The sequence below is a fragment of the Bos indicus genome, chromosome 13 (genome assembly GCF_029378745.1).
Source record: "Bos indicus isolate NIAB-ARS_2022 breed Sahiwal x Tharparkar chromosome 13, NIAB-ARS_B.indTharparkar_mat_pri_1.0, whole genome shotgun sequence".
In the NCBI taxonomy this organism is placed as follows: domain Eukaryota; kingdom Metazoa; phylum Chordata; class Mammalia; order Artiodactyla; family Bovidae; genus Bos; species Bos indicus.
The window spans coordinates 61848607-61875732 of record NC_091772.1 but is presented as its reverse complement, the minus strand read 5'-3'; the positions used below and the strand labels follow the sequence as shown (position 1 = coordinate 61875732).

Sequence of the window (27126 nt, the reverse complement as noted above, 5' to 3'; positions counted from 1 at the left end):
TGCTGTGGGTCCGGGTTTGCTCTCTGCTCAGGACACTCTAAAGATCCCAAGTGACGTGACTAAAAGATCATGCCTGCTACAACTAAGACCTAGCACAGCAATAAACAATACGATAAATTATAAACAATAAGATAAATAATTTATAAATTATTTTATAAGTAATAAATAATACGAAAAAAATTTTTAAGAAAATCTTAAAAAGGAGAAGAAAAAGATACTTAGGAACAAAGATTAAAATAAGAGTACACATCTCATCAGAAATAATGGAAGCCAGAAACAGAGGAGTAAATCCTCAAAGTACAGAAAGAAAAAATTTATCAATGAAGAATTCTGTAACCAGTGAAAAATACCCTTCAAGAAAGAAGGAGAAATAATTTTTCAGACGCACAAATGCTTTAAAATACCATCACCAGCAGACTTGCACTACAAGAAACATTAAAGAAAGTCCTTCTATCAGAATGAAAATTTCACATAGGCGATAAAGAACACCAGACATTTCTTAAATCTCTTAAAAAGACTCTTAAAAGGACTGTTTAAATGAAAAATAATAACAATGTAGTGTGGCGTTTATAACATCTGTGGAAGAAGAGTGTATGACCACAGCAGTACAGAAACTTGGGGGGTGGGGAGTGGAAGGAGACTGCTATAAGGTTCCTAAACTACAGGTAAAGTGGTATAGTATTACTTGAAGGCAAACTGTGATGTTAAATATCTATACAATAAATACTAAAGTAACCACTAAAACTAAGAGACAGAAGAAGAAAAATTATATTTTTTTCAAATCCGTAATGCAAAAGAAGGCAGAATAAGAAAAAAGGAACAAAGAATTTGATGACACAAATAGAAAACACCTAACAAGATAGTAGATTTAAACTCTATAACATCAGTAATCATACTAAATGTAAACGGTCTACACACGCAACAAAAAGGCAGACATTAACAGACGGCATAAAAGCAAGATCCAACTATAAACAAACCTACCAAGATACTCACATAATACAAAGACACAGGCTAAAAGAAAAAGGAAAAAATACATACCACGCAAACACTAATCAAAAGAAAGGAGTGGTTATATTATTATGAGATAGAGCAGATTCTGGAGCAAAGAATATTACCTTTGCTCCATAAATGATAAAGATGATCATTTCAAAATGACAGAGGAATCACTTCATCAAGAGGAACCTAAATGTTTTTGTGCCTTTTAAAGTGAATTTTAAAATACCTCAAGTAAAAACTGGTAAAACTAAAAGAAACACATAAATCCACAATTAGAGATTTCAATATCCCCTCCCTATATACAATTATAATGCTAGCGTAAGTGGATAGAAAATCAGTAAGATGAGTAAGAAAATACGTAGATCTGAAAAGCACTATCCACCAACAAGCTAATCAACATTTACAGAACACACCACTCCACAGCAGAACACACGCTATTTTCAAGTACACGTGGAACACTTATCCAGACCAATTGTATCCTGGGCCACAATACAAGCCTCAGTAAAAGGATTCAAATCATACAAGGTGTGTTCTCTTACCACAACAATAATTACATTAAAAATCAGTAACAGAAAGATCGCTAGATATTTCCCAAATATACTGAAACTAAGTATCAACCTCCAAATAACCAGTAATTTAAAGAAGCAATAGAAAAATTATAAAGGTATTTTGAACAGAATAAAAACACATCAAATTTTGCTGTACACATTAAATGCTTACGTTAGGAAAGAGGGACATCTCAAATAAATACCTCAGCTTCCATCATGAGAAAAATGGGGAGAAGGGAGCAAATTAAACCAAAATCAAGCGTAAGAAAGAAAATAATAAAAAACAAGCAGAGATCAACAAAACAGAAAAACCATAGAGAAGAGCTAAAGAAACTAAAAGCTGATTTTTCAGGTAATTATTAAAACTGATGAACCACTAGGCAGATTAATAAAGACAGAGACACAAATTACCAGTATCAGGAGGACAGCAATGACATTATTACAGATCCTACAAATGTTAAAAAGATAAGGAAATAAACATTATAAAAGCCTTATGACAATAATTTTGACAATCTGGATGAAAAGGACACAAACTACTAAAACTCACCCAGGAAGAAAGAGATAACCTAAACAGCTCTATATCTATAAAAGAAAGTGAATTTATAATTAAAAATCTCCAACTTCAGATGGCTCCTCAGGTGAACTCTATTTAAGGAAGAAATAATAGCAATTCTATAAAAACTCTTTCAGAAAATCTAAAAGGAATAGTTTTCAATTGCTATAATCTGAATGTGTCCCCCACATCCTCTTCCAAATTCAAATACTGGAATCCTTATGTCCAATGTGACAGTATTCAAAGGTGGGACCTTTGAGCTGTGATTAAGGCATGAGGTAGATTATTAGTGCCCTCATGAATGGAATCAGCACTCTTACAACCATGTGATGGTATAATAAGTCCGCAACTTAGGGGACTTCTCTGGCAGTCCAGTGGTTAAGACTCTGTACTTCCAGTGCAGGGGACACAAGCTCAATCTCTGGTTGGGGAACTAAGATCCCACATGATATGCGGCAAAGCCAAGGTGGGGGAAAAAAAGTCTGCAACTCAGAAGAGGGCCCTCATCCTACCATGGGGGACCCTTGGATCTTCTAGCTTCCAAAATGGTGAGAAATAAATTTCTGCTGTTTATAAGCTACACCATCTGCGGTTATTTTGCTATAGCAACCCAAAGACACTAACTTATTCTGTAAGAACAGCATTATTCTCACGTGAAAAGAAAACGGCCGTCCAACACACCTCATAAACATAAATGCATGTATTTTCATTGCTAACAAATGTTAACAACAGTTGAATCTGGGTAAATGATACAAGGGTATTTTTGTAGTATTTATTTTCTCCTTGCAACTTTTCTGTGAGTTGAGAATTATTTCCAAATAAAAAGTTTTTTTTTTTTTTTAAACAAATAACAATACATGAAAATACTATTAGCCCAGTTCCTGGAACAAATTAAGAGCTCAATAAATGCTAACTATAATATAATCACCTAATTCAACTCCTCATCTTATAGATGATGAAACTGAGGCTCAGAGAATAAGTAATTTATCCAAAGTCATTCTATTAGTTAACGACTAAAAGTCCAGTCTCTAGGTTCAGCCTTTCCCCTACTCCCTGACCACCACAGACACAATTTCATAATGACTCACTAACTTGTTTAAAACAGAACAAAAATGGGAAATACATTTCTGGTTCTTTTTCTAGTTATGTCGTAATATGCCTAAAGGAAAAATATCTCCACCATACAAACAAGCCATTTTGTGGAACTTCACCAAACGTTTAGGATAAGAAAGGAGAAGAAGAAGGTGAGACCTTGGTCTGAGTTAAATGGATAAGATAAACAGACTGATCAGAGAGGAAAATTAGGAGAGATAATGAGAGACTGTGAACTAGAATATATACCCTGATTCTGTCAGGGTAAGAGAAAAGACAGGATTACTATGAAAAAGTGGTAACGTGATCTAGCAGCTGACTGCATGTAAAAGAAGAAAAAGAAGTCAGGAGTAACTCAGCTTCTGAGTCTGGGTTACTGAGAAGACGGTGAGGGCACAGACAGAAGCAGGAAGCCTAAGAGGAAGGCTGATCTGTGATGCCAGAAAGAGGACGCTAGATAAAGACACAGGCGAAGCTGTGTTAACAGTGGAATCTTTACATGGAAATGTCCTTTTAGGCATGCGATCTGGAGTTCTTGAATTACAGACAAAACTTTGGGCATGTGCCCACTTGGCTGTGATAGCTGAAGATTAGATCACTAGCGACTTCGCTGGCAGTCCAGTGTTAAGACTGTGCTTTGAATCAGGGGGCGTGGGTCCAATCCCTGATCCCCAGGCATGTGGGAACTAAGATCCCACGTGCAAAGGGGCACAGATTAGATCACTTAAAAAAAAAAGAAGAAGAAAATCTTGGGAATTCCCCGGAAGTCCAGTGGTCAAGACTTGGCTCTGTCACTGCCCAGGTTCAATCCCTGGTTGGGGAACGAAGACCCCCATAAGCCATGTGGTGTGGCAGAATTAAAAAGAAAAAAAAAGGAAAAGATGAGGAATCTTTTCTCTATCCCAAGACATGTTTAAACTCAGAAAACAACACTGGGCCACTGCAGTGATTCTTTCCCATAAGAACGAGTGATGAGGAAGAACTGTGCTGGAGCACAAGGCAATCAAAACACTGGTCAATCAAACTGCAAAGGGCCATTAATGATGTCAACTGATATATCCCTGATGTATATCTGACACAGTGCTTTGTGAGTGAGGTGAAAAATCCCGACGACACCACAGCTGCATCATCAGTAATATGATTCCGACAGAACTCAGAAACGTCTATGTTTTAGTGAGTTACACTTGTTTTACAGGATGTAACAAGTGAGCAAATGTGTCGTGGATCTTCCAGCGAACACGGCAGACAGGCCTGACACAGCAGCACTTATCTCCCAATCCAAATACGTAGAAAAACTGTGCAAACTACAACACATACAAATTGGCAAGTCCCAAAGCAAGACAGGAAATTCCCTGAGGCTAGATACAAGCTACTGGGCCAAAGAACTCACAGGGCTACTAAAACCAGATACAGGACTCAGGGTTTGGAGCTGGTGTTCCTGAAAGAGACTAAGAGACAAGAAATTGAAAATGAGTCAAATGCATAATATACCAAAGCCACCAAAAAACTACACAGGAATAACATGAACTCTCATTTCCAGTCCCTGAAATAGAAGTCTCCCATTCGCCAGAAGTCAAGAGGTGAAAAATAACCTCTGAGAAAATGAAACCCCATCATCTCAAGTATGAGTTCCAAAAATCACTGTACCCAAACAGTCCAGGAGCCCCATGCCAAGAAATTCGCCTAACCACAGGAATCATGCTACAGAAACTTGCCAGGTTCAGGAGAGGCTCAAAACTTCCTTACACGGACACCTCCACCAAAAAAAAAGAAAATTTCACAAATGATAAGCTTATAAGTCAAAATTTAAAACTATACAAAGAAATGAGCCATCCAAGACAGGAAGGATCTTCAGTAGACACAAGTAGGCAAATTCAGGCCTCCAGATCAAAGTACAGAAATAAAGTTAAAAAGAACAGGGCAGAATGAGCATTACACGAATTTCAAAAAGAATCAGATAGAAAATCTAGAAATGAAAATGTGATTATAAAGCAGAATGCTCAGTCAAAACTAAATTAGTAAACTTTATCTGAAATTAGTATTCTTGATCTGAAACAACCTCACAGAATGTAGCACGAAAAAATAGAGATGGAAAATATGAAAGCATTGAAGGCATAATGAGAAGTTTTAACACACTGAAATATCAGTTAAGTATCAATCTCCGAAGAGGAAGCAAGAAAGATGATATTCAAAGATGTACTGGGGACTTCCTAGTGGTCCAGCAGTTAAGAATGCACCTTCCAGGGCAGGGGTCGTGGGTTCAATTCCTGGTTGGAGAACTGAGATCCCACATGCCACGGGGCAACTATTAAGCCTGCGCTCCCGTGAGCGACAAGGGCCCACACCCAGCAATGAAGACCCCGTGTGCCGCAACTAAGACCCCCAACACGGACAAAAACAGATAAATAAAATTAGAGAAAGAAAAAAAAAGGACACTGAACAAAATTGAACACTTAAGTTTTCAGATTGCCAGGGTAATTTACTCATAGTATACACTATAGCAAGACTGCAAAATAAAGGCAAGCAAAAAGTAGTAAGATGCAACCAGAAGGAAAGAACTATTACAAGCAGCAGTAGATCCCAGACTTCTCAAATGCAACAACGGATGCCAGAAAACAAGCGAATGACCTCTTCCTACAGGGAAAAATAACAGTCAACTACAAAATCACACAGGTAAAATGCCATCTAAGAGTAAGGACAAAAGCGGCCTTAAGATATACAAAGGTAGTTTATTACTTACAGATCCAAACTGAAAGTGCTATATAAACAGTGTACATTAATACGAAAGGAATGAAACATAGAACTGAAGGGACAGGATGCCAGGAGCCATGGTAAGCCAATAAATTTGTAATAGCTCAACATAAATATTAACTTTTAAACATTTTTTTAATGCCTGTCTTCAAGAGAGCTGAAGTAAGGTGGAATTAGAGAAGAGCATGGGAGAGATGAAACATTCAGAATTAAAACATTGTAAAATGCAATTATTGTTCATGAGGAGGGACACATACTCAGTTTAGGCTGTTAAGTGTTCATGTGGAAAACTGTAAAAGCAATCTGTATGATAGAATAAATAACTTAAAAGTCAACAAGAGTAAAAAAAGAGGAACTATAAAAGTGAGTCCATGCTACAACATGGATGAACCCTGAAGATATTATACTAAGTGAAATAACGCAGTCACAAACATAAATACTGTATGATTGGACTTACGTAACTACTAGGGTAATCAGGTTCACAGAGACAGAAAGCAGGATTCGGAGGAGGAAGAAACAGAGTGAGCGGTTGATGGGCAGAGTTTTAGCTGTGGAGGGTCTGGAGGTGGGCAGTGGTGACACACCACAGCATACGCACAGCGTGAGTGCCCTTACCAACGCCACAGAACTGTACGTTCTCAAATGGTTAAAATGGTAAACTTTGTTATGTATATTTTACCACAGTAAGAGAGGGGAAAAAAAGAGGAATTATTTAAATCAGTTGAATAAAAGCCAGAAAAGGAGCAACAAGAAAAAGCATGCTAAAGGTGTTTCTAAAAAAAGATCAAAAATATATTAGTAATCACAATAAATGTAAATAGATTTAATTCACTTATTAAAGTGTAGAAACTTTAAATATTAAAAAACAATCCAGCTATAAACTATTCATAAGCAACAGCAAAAACACTAACAGAAAGGTTCAAAGTAAAAGACTTGAAGAGAATACAGCAACCATATCCCACCCAAAAGACAAAAGAATCCAAAGCAAAAAGCATTTATACAGATAAAGAGGGACATGAAAGAGGCCATCTAGGCAGTCTGAAGGTTCTAACAATCAGAAACCTGAATGCACACTGCAATTTCCAGCCAGTCTCTAAAGCTGGCCCAGATGAGTGAAGCCGCCTGGTATTCTATCCTTGTACAGTTCCCTCCCACTGAATCTGGCCTCATCTCTTGACTTGCTTTGCACAACACAGTGTGGAAGAGGTGGCCCTGTGCCAGTCCTGAGCCTTAAGAATGCCTGGCAAGTCCCACGTTTGCACTTCTTAGAGCCCTGAGCTGGATAGCCTTGCCAGAGAAACAGCATAGGAACAACTGTGAAAAGGGGAAAACCCCAAGACCACATGAAAAGAAAGCTAGTCATTCCAGCACCATCCAAGCTAAGCCCTGCCTTTCAGCCATCCCTGCCACACTGCCAAAACTGTCATCTTGGACCTTTCAGTCTAACAGAGGCCCCACATGTCTGCAACCTCAGCTCAAGTACAGCTGAAGAACCACTCTACTAAGCCCAATCAACCCAGAGATTCATGAGACATGATTGAAGTGGTTGCTGTTTTAAAACGATAAGCTTTGCAGTGCTTTCTTACACCACCATAATATGTAACTAAAAACACGAATACCAGAGAATCAAACTACATAAAGGAAGAACTGTCTGATCTCAAGGAGAAATGGAGAAATCTAGAGTTAAATGAGAATATTTCTCAAACTGATACATAAAGTTTGACTTAAAAATTAAAGATATACCTTTTAAAACTTAATTTAAAATTTGACAGGTAATATATAAACACTAATATAGTAAACATAAACAGACAAGTAAAAAATATACAGTCAAAGCACACCGTAAACATTAAAAAAAACTGCCCATAATATTAAACCAGAAAAGAAGTCTCAACAGGATCCAAAATACACATTATCACTTCTTTGACACTGATTTAATACAACGAATAAAATGGAAGGAGGGGAACACAATACATATATTTGGAAACTTTAAAAAAAAAAACACTTCAATTCATTAATTAAATAAAATTTCATAACAGAACTCCCAAAATATTTAGAACTAAAGAAATAATTTAAAAGTATGCATGTCAAAAAAAAAAAGTATACATGTCAAAACTTATGAGGCCATGTACACCAAAAGGGTACACAAATTAAAATACTCTATCTGGGTTAAAGAACCAGTTTTGTTGTTTTTCCCTCAACCCATCGAAGACCAGTATGTGGTCCTACTGCACACGACTAGTACTCGTTACTCCCTGTGCAAGCCTGAAGACACGCAAGCTGATCTACACTCTGCTCTAGAGTGGGGATGAGTCCACCAATCACGCTCAGATGTTGTGGCAATGCCAAGCTGCAGTAAGTTTCTAAACATTCCTAATTTCTGTACTTACCACAGACAAGAATAGTAGTTCACAAACTGACAACAATCTGTGGATCACACTTTGATTAGTACTGACAATGGTAAATCCACAAAATACAGTGCTAAACAGCTGTAAAGAGGAACAAACAATCTCCATAACATAGCTACAAGATCTCATGGCCATATTGCTAAGTAAAAAAAAAAATAAGGTGGCAAAGAGTATGGTGCCATTCTAAGACAGGAGGAAGACATAAATCCAAATATGTTATTTGTTTATATTTCTGAGAAGAAAGGAAAATAACAAAAATAAAATAAAATGCTTACCCATAGGGAAAAGAAGGAGCAGATAAAGGATATCAGAAAGGAGATAAAATTCACTAAATATTGTGCTGTATATTTAACCATACATATTTTTATTAACATGAAAGTGAAAGTGAAGTCACTCAGTCGTGTCCAACTCTTTGCAACTCCATGGACTGTAGCCTACCAGGCTTCTCCATCCATGGGATTTTCCAGACAAGAGTACAGGAGTGGGTTGCCATTTCCTTTTCCAGGGCATCTTCCCAAACCAGGGATCGAACCCAGGTCTCCTACACTGCAGGCAGACGCTTTACCCTCTGAGCCACCAGAGAAGCCCTTATATTATTATAAAGCAAAGTTAAAATTTACACATGCAATCTATTTTTAAAATGTGAATAAAATTAATACACTGAACTGTGTATCAAGTTAATGAAATGGCCACAAACAAATTATTTCAAGTGATTTTTAAATTGCAATGATGTGTTAAATCCCTAGTAAGATACACCCTAAGGCCAACAACAACAAAATCCCTTTAGAGGGCGTCCCTGGTGGCTCAGCTGGTAAGGACTCCACCTGCAATGTGGGAGACCTGGGTTTGATCCCTGGGTTGGGAAGATCCCCTAGAGAAAGGAAAAGGTTACCCACTCCAGTATTCTGGCCTGGAGAATTCCATGGACTCGCAAAGAGTTGGACACGACTGAGTGACTTTCACTTTACTTTTATTGGTGATGGTGCCGTTGCTATTGTTATTCTGAGAAGACTATTAATAGGGAAAAGCAAATGAATAATTATGTGGTTTTAATGAGAGTCAAAATTTCCACAAAGAAGGCATATATGCAAAATTAGAAAAGATCAGGCCAAAAACCTAAAGTCTTGAATTTGAATTACCAAAGAGAACTCAGGAAATAGTTTATCTTTAAAAACACATACACACACAGGGCATCCCAAGCAGTTTCCTGAGCTGAGACAGAGATCAAAGTTCTGGCTGGCAGAGATGGCTAGAGGTTGTACAACAGAATTCCAAAAAGAAGGAAGCTTTGCAGAAAAATCTGCATGGGGTCTCTGCACATGTATGGGGTGAAACTCCATTAGGCTGGGCAATGAATGGCTGAGTAATTCCCAGAGGAAACTCCCCCAAACATAAGGACTGGGGACTTAGGAGTTACAACCAGCCAGAGAGGAGGGGAGGGACACAGTTAATCATTTGAGGCATTTGGTAGAGACCTCAGAAGGGAAGAAACTTAGTAGGAGAATTAAATTCATTCTTAGAGAAAAGGCTACTCTGACCTGCCCTGTTGCTGCTGCTGCTGCTGCTAAGTCACTTCAGTCGTGTCAGACTCTGTGTGACCCCATAGACCACAGCCCACCAGGCTCCCCCGTCCCTGGGATTCTCCAGGCAAGAACACTGGAGTGAGTTGCCATTTCCTTCTCCAATGCATGAAAGTGAAAAGTGAAAGTTAAGTTGCTCAGTCATGTCCGACTCTTGGCGACCCCATGGACTGCAGCCCATCAGGCTCCTCCATCCATGAGATTTTCCAGGCAAGAGTACTGGAGTGGGTGGCCATTGCCTTCTCCAGCCCTAACAAAGCTTAAAAACTAGCCTCAAAGGGAGTAAACTAATCCAAAGGGAGTAACCCAATGACTTGCCAAAATAGAGCCCAACACTATTGAAAGGGAGATAAACTGTAGCACCCAACAACGTGAAATTCACATTGTCAGCATCCAAACAGAACTACTAGATACGCCAAGAAGCAGGAAAATGTGACTCATAAGCAGAAGAGTCAAGAGCAAAAGACTCAGAAATGACAGAGATGGAATTAGTAGATAAAGACTTAAAACAGCTACTTTTAATGCATGCACTATGATCAAGGATTAAAAGCATGAACACAGTAAGACAAATGAAGGTATAAAATTGAGGAATTTCTAAAGATGAAAAGTACATTATTTGCAATGAAAAATTAACTTAATCAGATTAAAAACAGATAGTGCAGGAAAAAAGACCAGTGACAACAGAATATATTCAAAATGAAGCACAGAAAAAAGAAAAAAAAAAGGACTGGCAAAAATTAACAGAGCATCAGTAATCTGTGGTATAATATAAAGTGGCCAAATACATATGTCATCCCAGAAGAAATAGGATAACAAGAAAAAGATTAAATAATGGCTGAAAATATTTCAAATTTGACCCACAGACTTGAGAAGTTCACCACTGCAGTCCATAATCAAACTGTCAAAAACCTATACTACAGAAAAAATTCTTCAAACCTGCAACAGAAAAAAACAGAGGAACACATGTAAGAATTATCACAAACTTTTCATCAGAAACTACGGAAAACAAAGGATGGGCATCTTTAAAATGCTGAGAGGGGTGAAAAAAAAAAACCTTTCAATGTGTCTAGATGAAATAGTCTTTAAGGCAAAATAAAGACTGTGAGCTGAGAGAATGTGTAATAGCAGATCTGTACCACAGAACTGTTAAAAGTCCTTCAGAAGGAAGGAGAATAGTAACAAATGGAAACCTGGACTTCCACAAAGAAATGAAGAACACTAGAAATAGTAAATATGTGGGTCAAATAAGACTTCCCCTCATTTCTCTAAAAGAATTGTTTAAAGCAAAAGTAACAATGCTCTGTGAAGTGTATAACCTATGGAGAAGTAGAATGTATGAAAAGAAGAGCATAGGGCTTCCCTGTTGGCTCAGCAGTAAACAATGTGGTGCCAATAGAGGAGACAGAGATTTGACCCCTGGTCCAGAAAGACCCCACATGCCTGGGAGCAACTAAACCTGTGCCCTAGAGCCAGTGAGCCACGACCACTGTGCCCATGTACCGCAACTACTTAAGCCTGCACACCTGGAGCCCACTCTCTCCAAAGAGAGAAGCCACTGCAATGAGCAGCCCGCATATAACTAGAGAAAAAGCCTGCACAGCAACGAGGACCCAGCACAGCCAAAAATAAATAAATAAAATTCTACACATATACACACACACACACACACACACACACACACACACACACACACATATATATAAAAAGAATAAACATGGCTGTTTCATGCTTATGTTTGGTAGAAACCAATGCAACACTGTAAAGCAATTATCCTTCAATTAAAAAAAAAGACTAGCACAAGGGCTAGGAGGAAGTAAATGGAAGCATCATGAGGAGCCTACAGTTTATGTGAAATGTGTAATACTATTCAAGGTAGTCAACGTAAAATTAAAGGTGCACTTTGTTAACAATAAAGCAACCTCTGAAGAAAAAAAAACAGGTTTAGTTAACAAGCTGTGATGATAAAAGGAATATTAAAAACACTCAATCCAGGGTTAAGCGGGGGTGGGGGGGATAAATTAGGAACCTGGAGTTAACAAATACACACTGCTATATATAAAATGAACAAGGATCTACTGCATAGCACAAGGAAATATATTCAGTATCTTGTAATAACCAGTAATGGAAAAGAATCTGAAAAGGAATAGATACATATATGTATATGTATACCTGAATCACTTTACTATAAACCTGAAACACTGTAAATCAACTATTCTTCATAAAAAAAATTTAATAAATAAATGTCTCAAAGAAACGTAAAACTAACAATACTTTTTCAAAAGAAGGCAGGAAAAGAAAAATAGAAATTCAACAGAAAAAGAGAAAATGAAGAACTAGATGGAAGACTTAATCCAACCTTATCAATAATTACACTAAATGTACATGGTTCAAGCATCCTAATTAAAATGTAGGAATTATTAGACTGGTTAAAAATAAATAAGAGCCCAACTAGAAATATAAAGAAACTTTAAAGAGAAAAGATATAGACAGGTTAACAGCAAAAAGATGGAAAAAACATGCCACGCAAAAACTAATGATAAGAGAGCTGGATGCGCTGTATCCAGTAACAAAATAATTTCAGGGAAAAAATAATATTGCTAGGGCATAGGGAAGAAAAAATTTTACTAAGGAACAATAAACTTGAATGTAAGGTTATACAGTCACTTTGGAAAACAGGGGCTGTTTCTTAGTAAACAGGTATTATAACTCAGCAACTCTACTGCTCGGTATCTACCCAAAAGGAATTAAAACGTTTATCCACAAAGACTTGTATACAAATATTCATAGCACTACTCTTAACAGTCCAAACAAGAAAATAATCCAAATGTCCCGGGGAAGTGGGAGAGAGGGAGACCAAGAAGGAGGGGAGACAGAGATATATATAAAAAAATATATAATTATGACTTATTGGCATTGATGTATGGCAAAGACCACCACAACACTGTAAAGCAATTATCCTCCAATTTAAAAAAAAGTACAAACTATTGAGTTGGCCAAAAAATTCATTCAGGTTTTTCATATGATATTACAGAGGAACCTGAACAAACTTTTTGGCCAATTCAGTATTATGTGTAAAATAAGCTACAAGGATATATTGTGCAACACAGGGAATACAGCCAGAATTTTGTAACATCTACAAATGGAGTATAACCTTCAAAAATTGTGAATTACTATACTGTATACCTTCAACATATAATATTATATAGCAACTATACTAGTGTCAGACTATTTTTTTGGGCTCCAAAATCACTGCAGATGGTGACTTCAGCCATGAAATTAAAAGACGCTTACTCCTTGGAAGGAAAGTTATGTCCGACGTAGATAGCATATTCAAAAGCAGAGATATTACTTTGCCAACAAAGATCCGGCTAGTCAAGGCTATGGTTTTTCCAGTGGTCATGTATGGATGTGAGAGTTGGACTGTGAAGAAGGCTGAGTGCCGAAGAATTGATGCTTTTGAACTGTGGTGTTGGAGAAGACTCTTGAGAGTCCCTTGGACTGCAAGGAGACCCAACCAGTCCATTCTGAAGGAGATCAGCCCTGGGATTTCTTTGGAAGGAATGATGCTCAAGTTGAAACTCCAGTACTTTGGCCACCTCATGCGAAGAGTTGACTCGTTGGAAAAGACTCTGATGCTGGGAGGGATTGGGGGCAGGAGGAGAAGGGGACGACAGAGGATGAGATGGCTGGATGGCATCACTGACTCAATAGACGTGAGTCTGAGTGAACTCCAGGAGTTGGTGATGGACAGGGAGGCCTGGTGTGCTGCGATTCATGGGGTCGCAAAGAGTCGGACACGACTGAGTGACTGAACTGAACTGATACGTCAATAAAAAGTCTTAAATTGTTTAAATAAAAATAAAATATTGGTTATCAAAAGAAAATAATCCAAATGTCTATCAGCTAAGGAATGGATAAGTAAAACATGGTAGATCCATACAACAAGATATTATTCAGCAATAAAAAGGAACAAACTATTGCTGTAGTGTCAAACTCTATGTATACTATGTTTTTTCTTGCACATACACACCAGTGATAATTGTGTTTAATTTACTAATTAGGCACAGTGATTAACAACAATAATAAAGAGAACTGTAACAAAAGTTATGTAGATGTAGTCTCTATCTCAAAATCACCTTATTAGACAGCACTCACCCTTCCTGTGACAATGTGAGATGAAGGGAGGTGAATGACACAGGCACTGTGACGTAGTGGTAGGCTACCAGAGGAAGATCATCTGCTTCGGGTGACCCTACGTCACTGAGCCATGACAGCATCAACGGCTGGATGCCAGGAGCACACAATGTCAATGGCTGGGGATCCGGGTGGGAGGGCACAGGATGGCTCAAGATTTCACACTATTCAGATCAGTGTGTAATTCAACATTTATGAATTGTTGACTTCTGGAATTTTTCATTTAATATTTTCAGACTGCAGTTGACCAACAGTTACTGAAACCCCAGAAAGTGAAACCTTGGATAAGGGGGGACTATACTATACATTACAAGATGGCTAAGTCTCAAACACCTCACACAAAGCGAAGGAAGCCAGACTTGAAGGGCTACATAATGATAAGCCCATTTATATGACATTCCGGAAAAGGCAGAACTTCAAGGATAGAAAACAAATCAATGGCTGGGCAGGAGCTGAGGTGGGAAGAAGTGACTACCAAAAAGCATGGGGAGGAAAAAAAGCCTGGGAGAATTCTAGGGTGATGAAATCGCTCTATAGCTTAATGGTGGTGGCAAATACACATCTCTCTCTGTCTGCCAAAACTCAAAGGACTGTAACCTGAAAAGGGTGAATTTTACTGTCCATAAATGTAAAAGCGAATTTTCAGGGGAGGGAGAAGCAAGTTAGCACCAACATTTACTGGAGCAACCGCATTCAAGCCACGTAAGGCATACTTTTAAATAGCACTATTAAAATGCCAAAGAAAATGTCAAAACAAATGTGAACTAAAAAAAAAATTCAAATGAATTTTTTCTGAAACTCACAGAACTGTACAGTAGTACATCAAAATGAGTCAATTCTACTGTATGTAAATCATAATTTTAAAATGGGGGGAAATAAACTATTTTACCTCCACAAGGTGTGGGGCAACAGGAATTCTCATATACTATGAAAGGAATGTAAATTCATACAATTACTTTGAAAATCAGCTGTACTGCCTAGTAATGATGCTCAGGTGTAAGACTGACTAGCCAGCCCCATCCCAGCAATGTACACACCCTGCAGGAGCTACCACACACAGGCGCCAGGAGAGGCACAGGAGGGATCAGTGCTGCGGTGTTTGCTACAGCGAGAACCAGCAACAACCCAAGTGCACATCGAAAGCAGGATGGATAAAGAAATCACGGACTATTCAAACCCTAAGACAGCACACAGCAGAAAACATGATGTATTTCAATTAAATGCACCAACACAGATCAAGCTCAGAAATAGTAAGCGCAAAAACAGCAGGTCTGAGAAAGACACATACAGTTTGATTCCATTCACATAAAGGTATTTTTAAAAGGCATGTTCTACAATATATACACATGTGGATAAACCTGGAAATAAAGGAAGGCAATGATTAATATGAAAATGAGAACAGTGGTTATCTTACAGGGATAGAGACGCATCTGAGCAGAGGCTTCAAAGAGTACAGAGGATGTTCTGTTCCTGAGCTGGCTAGTGGATACAGAAGTGTGCAGTTTATTTCTTAGTTATTATTACTTAAAATAACACTCAACTTGCATATATTCTCTTTTGCATAATTTATATATTTCACAATCTTAAAAGTAAAGACATGTTCTCAAAGAAAGATACATCATGTCCGGTAGGTTTCATGGCAAATTTTACAAAAAAAGAAAACTGTCTTAAAGACACTACTGCAAAGAATCAAGACAGGGAAAACAGCACAGCTTGTTTTGATGCCAAAACAGGGCAAGGTTTAAACCAAAATATCAAATGTAGATAGGTCACTCATGAACACAGATGTAAATCCTAAATACTCTAAACCAACTATGTGGTATTTAAAAGGAAACCAGGTCAAAGTGACGTTTATCCTAGGAATACAAGGATGCTTGAACACTGGAAAAAAAATATATTGACATAATTCACTGTATTACCAAATTAAAAGAAATGAACTAAAAAAAAAAAAACAAAAAAATAAATAAATAAAAGAAATGAACTATGATTCATTTACTCACACAAATACTTACTGAGTACCTACCTTTTTCCTAGGGGCTGAAGAAACAACATTAACTAAAATTAAAATTCTTCCCTAGTGGACTGCTGCTGCTAAGTCGCTTCAGTCGTGTCAGACTCTGTGCGACCCCATAGATGGCAGCCCACCAGGCTCCCCTGTCCCTCAGATTCTCCAGGCAAGAACACTGGAGTGGGCTGCCATCTCCTCCAATGCATGAAAGTGAAAAGTGAAAGTGAAGTCGCTCAGTCACGTCTGACCCCCAGCGACCCCATGGACTGCGGCCCTCCAGGCTCCTCCATCCATGGGATCCTCCAGGCAAGAGTATTGGAGTGGGTGCCACTGCCTTCTCCCTAGTGGACTAGTTCCAGTCAAAGGAGACAGAAAATAACAACAATGTATATATAATGTAGTATATCAGACAGTGATAAATACCAAGAAAAAAATCTAAGGCAACAGGGAGATTAGGAGAGCTATGCAGTGTGAGGAGGTCAGGGTCCAATCTGAGCAGACTGGAAGGAGGTGTGGAAGCAAGCCATGAAGGTGTTTGGGGAGAGAAGCATTTCAGACAGCTGAAGCAAAGGGGCAAAATCCCTGAGACGAACACTGGCAGCACGTTTAAGGGTCACCAAGGAAGCCACTGTGTCATCAACCAGAATGAGTGAGAGGGGCCAGAGCAAGAGGAAGAGAGATGGGAGTGAGGCAGGCAGATGGTGAAAGGGCACACTGCAAGCAACTCAAAGGACTTCGGCCTTTACCCTGAGTGAAGGGGGTCTGGGGGGCTGAGCACTGAGGAATGACACAATCTGACACGACCTTTTGAATAAAATTTCCTGGCTCCAGTGCTAAGGAGGGTGGTAAAAGTGAGGTATGGAGACCAGTTAGGAAGCTACTACAACAATCTAGGAGAAAGATGATGGTGACTTAAACCAGAATGGTGGTGGGGGAATGGTAAGATAGGGTGTATCCTGAAACTTAAGCCAATAGGATTTATTGATGATTAGATGTGCCGTGAAGGAAAAAGAAAGCTCAAAGAGAACGCCAAAGTTTCTACCTAAGCAACTAAAAAGATGGAATTCTCACTAATTGACGTATCCAAGGTAAGGGTGAAACGGGTTTGAGGTGGGAAAATCATGACTGTTCAGTCTGCATCAGGAGATAAGACACCCCTACTCCAACAGCAAGCATCTAAGTGACCACCACCACCACTGCAGAAGACGAGTGAAGCCACAGAACCACAGTGCACTGAAATCTGCCGCCAGCACTTAAAAGCCTGGCTCTCAGAATAGGTCCTCAACAAAAACCATCAGACATCTGAACAAGGCATGTGGAGCAAAAAAAAAGACCAACACTAAAGTATGTAATCGTGGCAATAAGACCTTAAACACTTTCAGAGAAAGGCAGAAGAAAAAAAGAAGAGGGGCACACACACAATGTTAGGGATCAGTATGTCACTAGAGCTCAACAGTAACACTGGACGTTATCACTTTTTTTCTTTTTTGAGAAAACAAAGCTTATACTTTGGAGGTTTTCAAACACTCCATTCCATGAAAAAAAGATCCTGATAAACATTCTGTACCACATATTTCAGTTTTAATACTGACAATTACTATTCTGAATCAATTTAACCGTCTGGCAAAGAGAGCTGCTACCAATCAAATCAGAACAACCTCTTTCTATGTGTTTTCCCACTGCATTTGTCTAACAAACCTACTATGATAGGCACTGAGGATATAACCCAGAACAAAATAAAAGATTCTCTGACCCTAGGGCCTAGTCAGGAGAAAACACCCCAAACAATCACCCAAATAATAATAATTACAAACTTACAAGTGAAAAGAAGTTCAGGGCACAACAGGAAAACCCAACTTAGAGAAGGCTCCTCTGAGGGCCTGACAATTAAGTTGAGACCCACTTAGTTGAGCCAGGCAAGAAGTGGAGAGAAGATACTTACAAATAGAAGACCCTAAAACTGAAAAGAGCTTATGGAATTACAACAACTGAAAGAAGGGCAGTGTGGCTGAGCAAAGTTTGAATTTTTTGGTAAACACCAAGGGAAACTATTCAGTTCAGTTGCTCAGTCGTGTCTGACTCTTTGCGACCCCACGGACCGCAACACGCTAGGGTTCCCTGTCCATCACCAACTCCCAGAACTTGCTCAAATTCATGTCCATTGAGTTGGTGATGCCATCCAACCATCTCATCCTCTGGTGTCCCCTTCTCCTACATTCAATCCTTCCCAGCATCAGGGTCTTTTCCAGTGAGTCAATTCTTCCCATCAGGTAGTCAAAGTATTAAGACATCAGTACTTCCAATGAGTATTCAGGACTGATTTCCTTTAGGATGGACTGGTTGGATCTCCTTGCATCCAAGGGACTCAAGAGTCTTCTCCAACACCACAGTTCAAAAGCATCAATTCTTTGGTGCTCAGCTTTCTTTATAGTCCAACTCTCACTTTCATACATGACCACTGGAAAAACCACAGCTTTGACTAGACAGACCTTTGTTGGCAAAGTAACGTCTCTGCTTTTGAATATGCTGTCTAGGTTGGTCATAGCTTTTCTTCCAAGGAGCAAGCGGATCACATGGACTACAACCTAATCAAACAGATCACATGGACCACAGCCTTGTCTAACTCAGTGAAACTATGAGCCATGCAGTGTAGGGCCACCCAAGACAGATGGGTCATAGTGGAGAGTTCTGACAAAACATGGTCCACTGGAGAAGGGAATGGCAAACCACTTCAGTATTCTTGCCTTGAGAACCCCATGAACAGTATAAAAAAAGAAACTATTGCCAGGAGTCAAACAGAAATGTGTCGTGATCAAATGATGTTTTTTAAAATAATCTCTCTAGCTGCTTTACGGATCACACAAGAGGAAACTGGATTCTAAGGAAGCACAAGGGAAAGCAAGTAGACCAGGCAGGAGCTGTTTCAGCAGCTGGCATATGAGGACAACTTAAAGGCGGCAGTGGAAATGCAGACCAAAAAAAACCAATTCTAAAAGAAATGTCAGGAGCTAATTTACTAAAGAAAAGCTGGCATAAAGAGAAGACTAAAATAAAAGGATTACCTGACTGAAAGATGCACACTTCAAAGTCCATCTACTACACGTGAATCAAAGACAACAGCATCTTCCAGAAGAAAATGGACACCTTTGTGACTTCCTATTCATCTCCTGCCTCATGCTGCACAAAGAATTTGAAGCTATTCTTTCAGAACCATGAGAATGCATTGCAAACATTTGAGAACCAACTCATTTGGCAGAATATTCTAACCTGTCCTCCATGTGTTAAATACCAGTCTCAAATAACCCAAAATGTGACTTCATATCATTTACATTAAGTCCCCTACATACGAGCAAGTTCTGTTCTAAGAGTGCATTCCTATATCCAATTTGTACATAAGTCCAACAAAGTTAGCCTAGGTACAACTAACACTAGTAGAATTTAGTACTGTAATAGATTTATAATACTTTTCATACAAATAATACATAAAAAACAAAAAAAAAACAATTTTAACTTTACAGTGCCTTGAAAATTATAGTAGCACTGTACAACAGCTGGCACACAGGGGCTGGCATCGAGTGAACAGGCAAAATGAGTTACTGACTGGAAGAGAGAAGGTGGAAGGTGGTAGAGATGAAAGACTCAGCAGTAGGAGATGGAGGGCAAGCTGCAGTTTCATTCATTCACGCGTGACATTGATGGGATGCACATTGCATCTTTGAAAGTTCACAACTTGAAGATTCATACCAAGGAGACTTCAGTTCAGTTCAGTCACTCATTCGTCTCCGACTCTTTGCAACCCCACGAACCACAGCACGCCAGGCCTCCCTGTCCATCACTAACTTCTGGAGTTTACCCAAACTCATGTCCATTGAGTTCGTGATGCCATCCAACCATCTCATCCTCTCATCCTCGGCCCCTTCTCCTCCTGCCCCCAATCCCTCCCAGCATCAGGGTCATTTCAAATGAATCAGCTCTTCATATGAGGTGGCCAAAGTATTGGAGTTTGAGCTTCAACATCAGTCCTTCCAATGAACACCCAGGACTGATCTCCTTTAGGATGGACTGGTTGGATCTCCTTGCAGTCCATGGGATTCTCAACAGTCTTCTCCAATACCACAGTTCAAAGCATCAATTCTTCGGCACTCAGCTTTCTTTATTGTCCAACTCTCACATCCATATGTGACTACTGGAAAAACCATAGTCTTGACTAGACTGACCTTTGTTGACAAAGTAATGTCTCTGCTTTTGAATATGCTATCTAGGTTGGTCATAATTTTCCTTCCAAGGAATAAGCGTCTTTTAATTTCATGGCTGCAATCACCATCTGCAGTGATTTTGGAGCCCAAAAAAATAAAGTCTGACACTGTTTCCCCATCTGTTTCCCATGAAGTGATGGGACCAGATGCCATGATCTTAGTTTTCTGAATGTTGAGCTTTAAGCCAACTTCTTTACTCTCCTCTTTCACTTTTTATCAAGAGGCTCTTTAGTTCCTCTTCACCTTCTGCCATAAGGGTGGTGTCATCTGCATATCTGAGGTTATTGATATTTCTCCCGGCAATCTTGATTCCAGCTTGTGCTTCTTCCAGCCCAGCCTTTCTCATTATGTACTCTGCATAGAAGTTAAATAAGCAGGGTGACAATATACAGCCTTGATGTACTGTACTTAAACTCTCTCAGGCTGTTCCCCCATTAGTACAGGAATAGGAAAACATATTTGTTTTCAAAAGACCAATGTGAGCAGTATGATGTCTGTCTGGAATATAGTCAGCACTCAAGCATCAGTTTCCATCTTTTCTACCAGATTTAACTAAACTAGAAGAAGAAGAAACTTCCTTAGACTAAACAAGTTCCTCAAACAATCCCAAATGGTCTGATGTGTAGGACTGAGAAGAGATCAAATGTAGTTTTCATACTGGCTGACCAAAAAAGTTTAAGCATTTTTTCACACACAGTCCCAAGGAAGGCTAAAGCCTGGACAAGGTCTTCATTTTCCTACAATGCTGGTGCTTTAAAAATCACCCTTAAAAAAATTATCATCCTGCCCACCCCTCTGAACTGCACAAAATCATTTCAGTGGTGGTGCTTTCCAAACCTCTGTTCCCTGACCTTTACCATTTACTACTTCATTCTTACACGGCTTGGAACTTCAGGAGGTAGCAGGACAAAAGGCCGCTTGTCATCTTTTAGGCATCAAACCAGAGTCAGACCAGGGCTCCACTGACAAGCAAGTTCTCTTTTCTCCCTGAGCGAGTTGAACCTTCTGTCAGACAATAGAATACCCCAGTTTTCAAAGGTGGATCCAGGCAGCCCTTGAGAATTACTCCAATAAGAAAACTTTTACCAACTGAGGGGTCAAAACCTCCATCAAAACCAAACTATTACTACCATTAACCATAGCAAATGGTACCACTCTACCAAGAGATCTTCTATGCAGTACAGAGTGGAGAAGGTTTACAATAAAACAGTCAGCCTCTAGTAAATTCCAAATGCACCACAAAAGAAAAATATCCAGAGCTGACTTAACTGTTCACACAACGTAGTCTAGATGCTAGAATGTGAGCACAGAAAGGACCTTCACTGAATTCTGACTCCAGGAGGTTTTCAACAGAGCTTCAGGGTCTGGGAAAGATGTCCTGGATGCTTGGGGCATAGGATGGGGATAGTAGAGTCCACCAGAGATGCTTGTTTCTACCAGAGCAGTTTCACAATCATCTATACCATGCAGCTCCGTTTCACGAGAAAAAAGGTTTTACACCTGAAGTTTTTTAAACAACCAACCTATTTCAACTTCTCAGTGTGGGAGACAAAGCAGTGTAAGTGGAGACACTCCATAGGACCTGCAGCACTGTGTGAAACCCAGAGCTCCATTCCAGTCCAGTGCTCTCACTGCCACCATCTACCACTCACTCTGGTACAGAAAAGGACCACCACCATCAGAAATGTTGATGCAATTAATGCAGAGTGCAGAAAAGGAAACCAACTGTCCGTAACTAAAGACTGCACTTTTAAGGATGTGAAAAGTTACTTGTGCTTAACAATTATAAGAACTTTCATTAAAGAGAATAAAACTAACATTTTGAGAAATATCAAGGAACTCTTAAGACGCTTCAAAAAGATGAAGTAACCAAAGGTCTTAAAACCTGAAGAAAAACTATTTTAAATTGGCATAATGAAAAGTGAAAATCACTCAGTCGTGTCCAACTCTTTGTGACTCCGTGGATTAAACAGTCCATGGAATTCTCCAGGCCAGAATACTGGAGTGGGTAGCCTTTCCCTTCTCCAGGGGATCTTCCCAAACCAGGGATCAAACCCAGGTCTCCTGCATTGCAGGCGGATTCTTTACCAGCTGAGCCACCAGGGAAGCCCAAGAATACTGGAGTGGGTAGCCTATCCCTTCTCCAGCGGATCTTCCCAACACAGTAATCAAACTGGGGTCTCCTGCATTGCAGGCGGATTCTTTACCAACTGAACTGTAAGAACTCAAACTCAAACCGTGGATTCTAGTCTCAACTAGGCCATATGCATTTGTCACAAGGATACATGGTCTTGAATAGGATACATGGTCATGCAGGATACATGGTCACTTAAACTGTTAGAAGCTCGATTTTCTGTTTGCAAAATACAAATAAACTAGATGATTCAGAGGCTCTTCCACACTGAAATTCTAGGATTCTACACATTAAAAAATCATATATTTGATAAAGCTAACACAAATTATAAAAGATATCTAAAAACATCATTACCATTTTATATAAAAGAAATTCTTTCTAAGAAAGATGACCAAAGTTCAAAACTCTAAAAAGATCAACACGATATCTAAAACATACCTAAAATATTTAAACTGTAATGTCAGTTTCTGCCTTCAGCAATTGGAGGAAGCAGATTATGGCCATAGCCTGGGAAAGATTTATTTCTAGTGTCAGCAGATTCTTTCACAGATTAATGCAGAACTGCACTAAAGAGGGCAAGAAAAAAACAGGATTCTAAGAAGTCAACTTGCTGAGAAGGAAAAATAACCCAGAATATGTGTATTCTGTAATAAAACATATAAAACAAGACTAGATTACCAGGAGAACTATCTGGCTTAAGATTTTAATGATGCTATCCTCTACTTTTCATTCAGCCAGTACTTATTACATATGTATTATCTGCCAGACAGAGGAGATACAGTGAAAACAAGCCCCTGCACTGATATTCTAGTGGAGGGAGGCTAGTGATAACCAAGTAACCAAACAGACAAGGCAGGACTCTGAAACAACCAAAACCCTGTCAACGCTATGTAACTAGAATTGGTATTTAGAGAAAGCCTCACTGGGAAGATACTCTTGGACTAACAACCAAACGACAAGAAGTTACTCCAGAGTTTTCCGGACAGAGTGGCTAGCAAGTCTAAGAGCCCTAAAGTGGACACAAGTTTGGGGCTTTTGAGAAACTGAGTGAAGGCCAAGGTGGCTGAAGTATAATAACCACGGAGAAGGTATCAGGAGAGCAAATCAGAGAGGTAGGCAAGGACCAGGCAGGATAGTGGTATGATATGATTTGTGTTTTTTAAAGACCACTTTGCTTGATATACACCTATCAAAAATCAAAATGGATTCTGGTACTGCCTTTCAAATGACTCTATAATTTATTGTATCAAAGTCTCCCTGATATTTAATGGTAATGTAAATAGCTCTAGAATTGATGTAATTGTGGAGTTGTACAAGAAAAATTTAATTGTTGTTCTATAAATAACATTGTGAAACTGTAAAACTTACCTCCCTCTCTTCCTCCATTTGCTTTTATTTGCAAACTGTGAATTTTAATGGATGAATATTTCAAGTGCAGACATCTATTTCTTTTACCAGGAAGATTTTTTTAGTGCTTTAAATTTATATATTTTGCATATTAAAAAGATTCAGCTAGACTTGAATTAAAGGACCCCTAAGGCTGAGCCCTGCATCACCACGTGAGGTATAATAAGGTGCAAAAAGCCATGACATCTTCACTTGAGCATCATTTCACAATAAAACTTTACAATGTTCAGATGACTGCAGTCATGCCTGACAGTGAGTGCCGGAATGGCCACTCACCAAACCAGATTAACCTCACCAATGACACAGAAGCACCTTGTCACAGAAGCAAAGCTGTTCAGCATGAAACTCTTAAAAACACGGAGCACTACAAAGGTGCTCTCACTGGTTTACAAGGATGGGAAATCCCAAGCGTAAAAGACAATATAAATCCCATCTCTAACCAGGCAATGATGGACACTGATAGCCAACTTCAGAGAAAGCTTAAGGAAAGCAACTCAAATCAAGAATTCAAAGCATGGACAGATTTCATTTGCCCCATCCATCCCTGAGGACTAGCTCTAAGGCCTGATGCAAGCATTTATGTATGAAGTGTCAAATGTACCATCACATTACCTAGAACAAATTTTATCTGAGAAGGAATCCTTTGGCAAGCCCCAGAAGACTCTGGCTTATCAGTAAAGCTTTGGTAATCATAGATAAAGCTACACAAACGTATTTAGAACTGAAAAAAACTCCTATTTTCAACTAAGTAGCAAAATCCCATGCTTTCTGACCTTTATGGTCCTCTAGAAGAGAGTTTCAAGCAGCAGGGAGAAAGAAACCAAACCTTTCTGCACGTGCTTGTCCTCAACAATATGAAAAACACTTAGGCAGAAAAAACACCACAGGACTTCACAGGTGTCACTACACCCTCAAAATGAAAAACAAGTGTATGAGTTAAATAACTTGTGCCTTCCTGTCCCTTATTACAAGCAAGACTTGGAGGAAACTACCCTTAGACAGACACCATACAAAACATCCCATCACTTCCATCTTTCACTGCTGAGTGGCTCTGGGTGACAACCTGGAACAGGAGACATGATGTAGCAGTACAAACGTAAAGGCATCTGGAAATAACCAAGATTTCTACATGCTTATTAGTCCCTGAAAAATGTACTTAATTCTATAAGGTAACCGACCTGGAGTGTTCAAAAATACCAATGCCGTGAAAAACAAAATAAGGTAAAGGAACTGTCCCACACTAAAGGAGATCGTAGAGATACGATCTCCAACCAAACGGAATGTATGATTCTCGACTGAATGACTGACTTAAAAAATAAGCCATAATGAATATTTTTAAAACCAGAAAAGATGTGAATATAAACTTATATTACATACTGCTGCTGCTGCTGCTGCTAAGTCACTTCAGTCGTATCCGACTCTGTGCGACCCCATAGACCACAGCCCACCAGGCTCCCCGTCCCTGGGATTCTCCAGGCAAGGACACTGGAGTGGGTTGCCATTTCCTTCTCCAATGCATGAAAGTGAAAAGTGAAAGTGAAGTCGCTCAGTCATGTCCGACTCCTAGCAACCCCACGGACTGCAGCCCACCAGGCCCCTCCGTCCATGGGATTTTCCAGGCAAGAGTACTGGAGTGGGTTGCCATTGCCTTCTCCGATATTACATACTACTATATTACTATATACATATGTATGCGTTTTTCCCCAGAACCATTTAAAAGTGTTAAACTAGTACTGGTATTTCACCACTACATATCTCAGAATGTATGTCTTTAAGAACAAGGACATTATGTTAGATAACTATAGAATCATTATTATAGTCAAGAAAATTAATGATATTACATACTAATGATACTATAGTTATCTAACATAATGTCCTTGTTCTTAAGACATACATTCTGAGATATGTAGTGGTGAAATACCAGTACTAGTTTAACACTTTTAAATGGTTCTGGGGAAAAACGCATACATATGTATAGAGAGGTAAAGCAAATGAAGCAAACTTATAGCAATCAGGAAGAAAGCAAGCTGGCTGCAGTACTCCAATTTTTCTGTAGGTCTGAAATTTTTTCCAAAAAAAAAAAATTTTTTTTGAGGTAAGAAAGGAAAAAAATGCACCACCGTGGACTTTAGTCAGCAGACCTAGGTCCTCAGGTGATCGGGATGGTAATCAGCTGGTTCAGATTTTTGGTATCCTTTCTTATCCATTCCCAAATAACAATAAAGTAAATGTCTGCACAACTTCTAGAAGACAGCGTGGTGACAATGAGGCAACTAGTAAGACTAATCAATGATTCACTCTCAAGAAGCCCAAGGGGGTAGAGGTCTGGGGGAGAAGAAGGTGTGTCCCTATGTACCAAGACAGCAAACATATTAACTAAACAAGCACCAAAGCCATAAAGAAATTACAATCCAGTTTTTTCAAATATTATTTATATAAATTATTATCAGGTTACAAGTAGCAGAATTTGCAGGTTACCTTCACTTTCTCTGTTGCATTTTACTTTCTGTTACATTTCCATGTATCACTTTATGATAGGTCAAAATGTTAAGAGACAGCATGGATAATCAACCAAGCTACAAGTCTACCAAAGCCACAGGAATAAGCATCTTCCATTTTGGCTGTGAGTGAGATGCCAGAGGCAGGTCTACTGATAGTTTCATCAAGATTATAAGTAGTATCTACTACCAAATGTCAAAAGCAAAGGATAATAATGAAGTACCAGAATCCAGCCATTATTCACTAATTCATTCATTAAATATGCACTTATTGACAGTCACTTTGTACATTATCCAAGTGGATAATGAAATGAATAAGACCCACTCTCCACCCTCAAGTATACAGTCTCACTGGGGGAACCAGACAAGCAAACCATGAACTCAAAAATATTAGGGAGGTGATGTACAACTCCAATGAGCAAGCTGCTAGGAAGACTGGGCAACATAAAGGCACATGCAGGTCAGAGAATGTGCCGAGCACAACAATCAATGCATGAAGGACATGGGCTGCAGACTAACAGAACACCCCCAAGCTCACAGCAAATCCATACAACGGAGTTCACTCAGAAAATTAAGATACTGAACTCAGTTCAAATATTTATTAAGCATGGACTATGCCAAGAATTCTGCCGAGTCAAATTACAAAGACAAATGAAACTCAATTCCTTTCCCTTAGGTGTCCATAGAAATAGGTATTTCTCCTT

General features: G+C 39.1%; 1 protein-coding gene across 5 annotated transcripts in view; it reads right to left on the bottom strand.

Moving 5' to 3' along the window:
* The window catches only part of ASXL1 (ASXL transcriptional regulator 1), a 64430-nt gene that overhangs the window by 26794 nt on the left and 10510 nt on the right, over window positions 1-27126 (bottom strand). The window contains exon 4 of one of the 5 annotated variants that reach the window (XM_070801486.1): window positions 1-27126. This exon is cut by the window's left edge and continues 15899 nt beyond it. The exons of the other annotated variants lie outside the window; for them this stretch is intronic. Coding sequence (XP_070657587.1) covers window positions 27013-27126 — 114 coding nt within the window. The 3' untranslated portion in view covers window positions 1-27012. 5 annotated transcript variants of the gene reach the window in all.